This window comes from Olea europaea, unplaced genomic scaffold, assembly GCF_002742605.1.
Source record: "Olea europaea var. sylvestris unplaced genomic scaffold, O_europaea_v1 scaffold1809, whole genome shotgun sequence".
In the NCBI taxonomy this organism is placed as follows: Eukaryota; Viridiplantae; Streptophyta; class Magnoliopsida; order Lamiales; family Oleaceae; genus Olea; species Olea europaea.
In genome coordinates, this window is record NW_019235840.1 from 85,886 (window position 1) to 93,008 (window position 7,123).

Consider the following 7,123-nt stretch of genomic DNA (forward strand, 5'->3'; position numbering starts at 1 on the left):
TTTTTTTTTTTTTTTTTTAAATAATAAACGACTAAACAGACAAAAAGACTACTACTAAGGTCGAGACAATTCTTGTTTTTATGCTGCTCTAAGATTTTGATACATGATTTGGAATATGTGTGTATTCGGATGGAACAATTGGTTGGTTAAGGTTTTATATGGGTGATGGAAGCCGGCGGTATGTATATGAACAGGATGGATATGATTGGTGGATTTTTTTATTTTTTTATTTTATTTTATCTTAATTATTTATTTATTTGGAATTGAGGAAGAAGGATGCTAGGTCAAAGGAAAACGGATTGCTCTCATACCAAATTGATGCAGGAGCATACAAATGAATAAAGAACAACAAGAAAAAAGGGGATCAAATGGAAGAATTAAGGGCGAGAGAGATAATTTTATTAATATAATTCAGGTGTATTTGTAAGCATTACTCTAAGTCCCTTTATATAGAGAATGACTTTGAAATTGAATAATCTTCCTATCTAAACAAACTTGAAATAATCTTTCGTCTTGAATAAACTTTTATTTGTTTCCTTCTTGTATCAAATAGACTCTCGTAAGTGAAAATTATAAGAACACCTATTGAGGTGGAGCAACAAGAAGTTTTGCCACCTGTTGAAGATGAATCTGGATTGGAAATTAATGAACGAATCCTAGAAGAAGACCCTTAAGTAATTATCAATTAACTAGAGATAGGAAAAGAAGAGAGAATAATTCTAGCTAGATATAATGATTCAGATTTTACAGCCTTAGCAACCAACTCGTATGAGAAAATGAGTGACATTGGTACTTCAAATATTTCAAATGAGACTATACAAATGGACAAGTAGATCTTTGGTAGGCAGCTGTCTGAAAAAAAATAAAAAATAAATAAAAAAATTGACATTTCTAGATAAGAACAAATCCTAGGATTGGTACCTAAGCCTAAACAATCACTCTAGAGTGAACAATATATGGCTCATTTCAATTAGGAATGGAACTTTTTCATGTTAAAACAGTAATTTATTTTTTTTTTTTTAAATTTACAAAATAAGGTATTAATGTAAGTCGTAATTACACCCTATATATTGAGTGCATTTTATAAATTTCCTTTAAAAAAAAATGGTCGAGACAATTCATTTACTCGCAACAATTACAACTGTGTAGCTCACTCCAAGCTGTAGAGAAAACATTCATCTAATAAGTACTTTTTCATGATATCGTGTCTTTCAAGAAAATTTATTTATTAATGGTAATGTTAACCGTCTAGCACACTCATATGTTGTCGATAATATATGTGTCTTGACAGGTTAGTGGTAGACTTGACATTTAACATGTAAAGATAGCCATTTTGCTAGTAGCTGGTTATATTGATATCACGATTTTTATTTGTTACTCGGAACTTTTAAATTGTTTTCCTATTTACTTAAATAGTCACAAGTAAATTGACTTAATAACCACTTAATTGAGCACTCATATATGTGTGCATTCTTTTTCTATATTTCATTATTAAGTACATGACAATATATAAAATATATAGATAATGAGTATTGATTTCTTTGTTAAGTATCATCGATTAATTGATTCAATGTCTTAAATTCTTGGAAAAACTCAATCTTTGATGGTAAAACTTATAAATAATTAAAAGAATTTATAATCTCAGATTGATTAACATAATAAAGGAAAATTGATTTCACTTTATTCCTCGACTTTTCCCAGTTATTCTCTATTTTTTTACAAAAGAATAAGCTTATTATTTTCATAATATTATTCTTCATTCTTTTGTTTCAAGACCAATCGGAACGTGAACTAAGTGGTACTACTACATTAGTCTTAGCAACTCGTGAAAGGTTTGAGAACCGTTTGTGAGTTTCAACCGAGTCTTACAAAGATTTTGTCACAACGTGTGATTGACAATCATATTATTATTCTCATTGATTGTTACCAACTATATCAATGGAGACTAGAGATTCTCGTTGGCCACGGTCCCGTGAAAATAAAAAACAAAAAGATGTATATATGGCTAGGGAAGGAATATAAATGCTTGTTAGAGAAATTGGTCTGATACACATTCAGAAAGTAACTACACAATGACATTACGGAATTCTTTATATTTCATTAATTCTCTATGAAATAATATAACCATTTTTATTACAAAAAATTTAAAAATACGTGACATTAATTTAATTGAATGTTACAAGATAAATTTATATAAGTAAACCACATAATCCAAAGGATCCTATGATTTAAAAGAAATGAGAGAAACTAAAACAGCTCTTTCGGAATTAAGGCAATCTTATCTCCTTTGGAAGTTGAATGCCTTGATGGAATAGGCAAAAATGAACGCGAAAAGCACATCGAAACCAAGAATTATACCAGCAGCGACTCCAAGGAAACTGTATTCGAACCCGAAGTAATCTTTCAAGAATTGTTCTACTGTATCTCCACTGTCTTCCATCACATCCTGAATCTCTCCAAACTGTGATACTATTAAACCGTACAAGGTATAAGCGACGGGAGTTGCCCAATAATACCATCTCCACCAGATAGGGATCCTCTGTTAGTAAAAAGAAAAAATGAAATTTGTTAGTGTTCATAAGTTTATTGTATTCGTTGATCGTGCTAATGAAAAATTGCATTGCTAATACTTACAGGTCGTGGAATGATAAAGCCAGAAAAGAGATTCCATATTGCGTAGAAGAAAGACGAGATAATGGCAGCAATGTTGTGATTAGGAGTGACAGCCACAGTCATCATTCCATAGAGGACGAAGTACATCAATGAGAAGAAGAAGAAAAATAAGAACCAGAAGAATTTTTCAGCAGTCCAGTCCAGTCCCATCATAGCATAGACAATAAGACCGTATACAAGTGTTTGTACAAAGACATATGGAACTTCAATTAGAACCTGCAGTGGGATTGAAATCGTATTAGAAAATCTAATTTTCATCAATGCATGATTCGCATATCAAACTTAGACTGATAATCGTTAAGGAGTATAATCCCACAACAAATAAATAGGAAAATATAAACCAATTTATAAAGGTTTGGACTACTCCTCTTAATAAGGTTGATCTTTTAAGATGAAATTTCAAATCTTAATATGTTATTAGAGTCCATTAACTTTTAACGAGTAATTCAGTCCAATTATAAAGATTTAGACTACTCATCTTAATAAGGTTGTCTTAATAATACTCACTTGTGCAAATGCATACGGTAAGGCTGAATACATTCCGGCTGCTCTTTCTCTATAGAAGACGGTTCGTTCAACAGCCACCACAGGTTGTACTGTCGACCCGTATTGGAATCCCAAAAAGTTGACAGCAGCGTACATACAACCCATAGCGTTGAACAGATCTTGTTGTGTATTCCTGCATCAATGGTACCTCAAAAGATTTAGGATTCAACTCAATAAAATGAACACACAAGACTAAACTTTCTAATTCAGCTTATTCTCATTCAAGTTACCATTTTGAGCCAAGATCCCAGAACATTGTCCCGAATATGAGGGCTATGAAGGTCGTGAACAAAAATCTGACGGCTGTATAAGGTGGATTTCGCCAGTATGACCAGTGTTGTTTCCACAAGCAAGCCATGCATTGGACGAGGAAAGATTGCGAGTATTGAGTTGCAAAATACAGGTCTTTAGTATCCGGTCGAGGCACACTTAATTCTTTAATAAGTGCTTTGTTCCTCCTGCAATTCATACAGATCAACAACAAAAATGATTATAAATCGTAACATTTTGTCAAAGAGAAGATATCTTATCAAATCATTGATGAGGCATTTTCCAATTCCCAACCAATCAAGTTAATGTGAATAGACCTACCTATAGAGGTCTGAGTTTTTATATACTTCGGTAAAATCAACCCCCAACATTAGTTCTTGTGATGAAGAAGTAACTTCCAACATCCAAGTTGCGGGATTATAACCATCTTTGATTTTAGGTACACCTTGAATCTCCTGAATGCAAAAAGTAAATGTCCTTTAGTATTTGAAACCCATCGACTAAAGAATCAAACGATTTCTTGGTGTTTGATCTTACAACTTACCTCAAAGTACTTGATCAATTGAGACGATTGATGACCCAAAGGACCAACGTATATCTCTTGTCCCCCTCGTTTCATTAAAAATAGCTGCAAAATGGCAATTATCTTAGTATTTCATGCAATGTAAAAATACAGAAAATCCAGTGATCTGCCTAATTTATCAATATTTTTACCTCATCAAATGCTTCGAAAATATCAATACTGGGTTGATGGATGGTACACACTACTGTTCTTCCTGTGTTTACTGTATNTTTTACCTCATCAAATGCTTCGAAAATATCAATACTGGGTTGATGGATGGTACACACTACTGTTCTTCCTGTGTTTACTGTATTCCTGACTGTTCTCATCACAATTGCAGCAGCCCTAGCATCAAGTCCTGAAGTTGGCTCGTCCATGAATATTATCGAAGGGTTCGCTACCAGCTCGACTGCAATTGTTAACCTCTTGCGTTGCTCAGTCGAGAGACCATTGACACCTGGCAACCCAACTTGTGATCCTCTCAAGGGAGTAAGTTCCACAAGTTCCATAACCTCCTCAATAAACATCTGGAAATATATCACGAAGTTTTGTTATTTTATCATTGCATTGACGGGTACAAGTACAATAATATGGTAATAGTGGAAATGAAATGTTGAAGTTACATACCTTTCTAGTTTCAGCATCAACTTCTTTAGGCAAACGCAACCAAGCTGAGTAAAGCAGGGACTCATGAACAGTAACATGAGGAGAATGGATGTCATTCTGTTCACAGTATCCAGAAATCCTAGCAAATGTTTCCTGCTTCTTTGGATAGCCTGAAATCGTGATATTTCCCTCAATATACCCACCTGTTTTTCGACCAGCCAACACATCCATCAAAGTTGTTTTACCAGCCCCGCTAACACCCATCAAAGCTGTAAGAACACCAGGCCGGAAAGCTCCACTTACACCCTTCAGGAGCACCAGTTTATCATCAGCATCACCTTGAGCTCTCATTTCCTGCAAGCCAGTTAAGAGATTATGTTGGATTCCCTGTTAGATGACAAAATTTGTGTGGCAAGAGATTATCTTGAGGCTTTACTTACTGCTGGCATGTCAACTGAGTATTGAACATTGTCAAATGTAATAGAATGTGGCTCAAATGGAAGTATCATTCCTTTTTTCTTGTTCTGATTAATCTCATTGGCATCTGCCCTTTCAGATGAGGCATCATCTTCACTTTCTTCTAGTATAGTAGCTTGAGGCCTCTCAAAAGCTGCAGATTTTCAAAGGGAATTAGTTTTTTGCAAAGGTAATTATATTTATGGAAGTTATTTCAAGCACGGGAAGTAGAGGCACTCACGATTGAGATATGTTAGAGAAAGAACAAAGAATAAGTTGAACAGAAATACGAATCCAAGTAATGCTCCTGCTCCAATCCAATACCAGTATGCTTGGGGAAAGAACCCTCGAGATTTTGTCACAACAGCTCCCAATGTTTGGGTTCCATTTACAAGCTTTAAATCAGAAAAAAAATTAAGAATCAGCTAATAAATTTCGAGACATAAATAGCTTAAAAGACAAAAAGCAATAAATTGATGCATTCTCTTACTTGGCTCCAACTGTGTCCTGTGAATTCATTTACAAGAATTGCATTCTGTGCATACATCATAGGAGAGGCCCAGTAGCCCCATATCCACCAACCTTTAACATCCTCTGTAAAGATGACCAAATATTATGATAAGAAAACCAATAGTAATTTAAACAGAAGAAAATTGATTTGAATATTTGATGCTCGTTTTATACCTCGTGAAAGAACAAAGCCACCTAATGCAAAGAGCAGGAGAAGTGCAAATAATCCAAATGTGTTTGCAACAATCATGGTCCTACCCGCTGCCCCAATGAATCTGAACAATGCTGATGCTGCTTGGTGGAGAAGTAAGAGCAGCATATACTGCTTGAATAGTCTGTATCATAGATTATCAGTCAATAATCATTTGAAGAAAAAAATGAGGTGAAGCATATTAATAATTTTGAGTTTTACCTCCCTACATTTGGATCAAATCCAATAACGTAGTACGTGAGAAATGTCCAAATGGCAACTTCAAGAAAAGTAATTGGGATTTTCAAGATCCACGAGGGAAGTCCATATGCCCATGCAGGAAAAAAGAGATAGTCCCTTTGTTTGTAGAAGACAGGAAGTTTGTAAATTGTCATGGCAAGCTCTGACATTCCATTGAACATAACCATAACGACACTGAAAAATAGAGCACCGGTATATATTCCTCCATCAGGGGCATCATTTTTGTGCATCTTAGTTCGGAAGAAGACAGTCATTGCAATCAATGACATTACAGTAATCTGAAAAGAGATGTAAAAGTCACTGTTAATAAAAGCATGCCACTTAAAACGTATGAACATACATGACTAGTATACAACTCCTAATACATGCCTGGAAGAGTTTGAAGAAATAGACAAATGAGTTTCTCTTCATCAGTAAGAGTTCTCGATCAGCGCAAGCCTTCAGGAGCTCTTTCTTTCCAAGACCGTACTTTTGGGTAGTTAAAGCAGCTGGATGGCCTTTGCTTTTGTCAAATGGGACTGAAAGCTCGTCCCCAACTTTTCGGCCTACATGGAATGATTGGTACGCCTCAGCAAATTCATTGACAGAGACGAACCTATAAGGCTCATCCTTAGCCCAGTATTGCTGCTGATCTTTCTTTGATGTCACCTGTCCATAGATTTATTTTTCATTAGCAATGAAAGGGGAAAATGACTACACATGTTTACAAGACTATTCAGTTCTATCGAATTCTTTTTTATCTTACTTCTTGCAGAAAATCAGCCACACCCTTTCTATCGGGGCATCTAAACCCCATGGATTCGAAAAAGTCGAGCACTTGTTCTCGAGGACCCTGATAAACAATCTGGCCATCTGACAAGAGAATGATGTCATCAAAAAGATCATATGTTTCAGGCGCCGGCTGCAGGAGGGAGATAAAAGCGGTTCCTTTCATAATGTGCACATATTGTCTAAGCATTTTCACAATTTGGAAAGTTGTGGAACTGTCCAATCCTGTGGATATTTCATCCATGAAAAGTGCCTTTGCTGGTCCAACAAGCATCTCCCCT

General features: G+C 35.2%; 1 protein-coding gene across 2 annotated transcripts in view; it reads right to left on the bottom strand.

Moving 5' to 3' along the window:
- Positions 1 to 2,104: 2,104 nt before the first annotated feature.
- LOC111378382 (pleiotropic drug resistance protein 1-like) overlaps positions 2,105 to 7,123 on the bottom strand; it is a 7,516-nt gene continuing 2,497 nt past the window's right edge. The window contains exons 10-25 of one of the 2 annotated variants that reach the window (XM_023001575.1): positions 6,820 to 7,049; positions 6,444 to 6,722; positions 6,036 to 6,352; positions 5,798 to 5,958; positions 5,604 to 5,707; positions 5,355 to 5,508; positions 5,098 to 5,267; positions 4,679 to 5,011; positions 4,350 to 4,578; positions 4,204 to 4,265; positions 4,034 to 4,117; positions 3,811 to 3,944; positions 3,450 to 3,677; positions 3,181 to 3,352; positions 2,635 to 2,889; positions 2,105 to 2,539 (exon numbers count right to left, since the gene is read on the bottom strand). In XM_023001575.1, the coding sequence (XP_022857343.1) occupies positions 2,279 to 2,539; positions 2,635 to 2,889; positions 3,181 to 3,352; positions 3,450 to 3,677; positions 3,811 to 3,944; positions 4,034 to 4,117; positions 4,204 to 4,265; positions 4,350 to 4,578; positions 4,679 to 5,011; positions 5,098 to 5,267; positions 5,355 to 5,508; positions 5,604 to 5,707; positions 5,798 to 5,958; positions 6,036 to 6,352; positions 6,444 to 6,722; positions 6,820 to 7,049 (3,173 nt within the window). In that variant the 3' untranslated portion in view covers positions 2,105 to 2,278. Of the gene's footprint in view, positions 2,540 to 2,634; positions 2,890 to 3,180; positions 3,353 to 3,449; positions 3,678 to 3,810; positions 3,945 to 4,033; positions 4,118 to 4,203; positions 4,266 to 4,287; positions 4,579 to 4,678; positions 5,012 to 5,097; positions 5,268 to 5,354; positions 5,509 to 5,603; positions 5,708 to 5,797; positions 5,959 to 6,035; positions 6,353 to 6,443; positions 6,723 to 6,819; positions 7,122 to 7,123 lie in introns of both variants that reach the window. The other variant, XM_023001576.1, reaches the window with a different exon arrangement.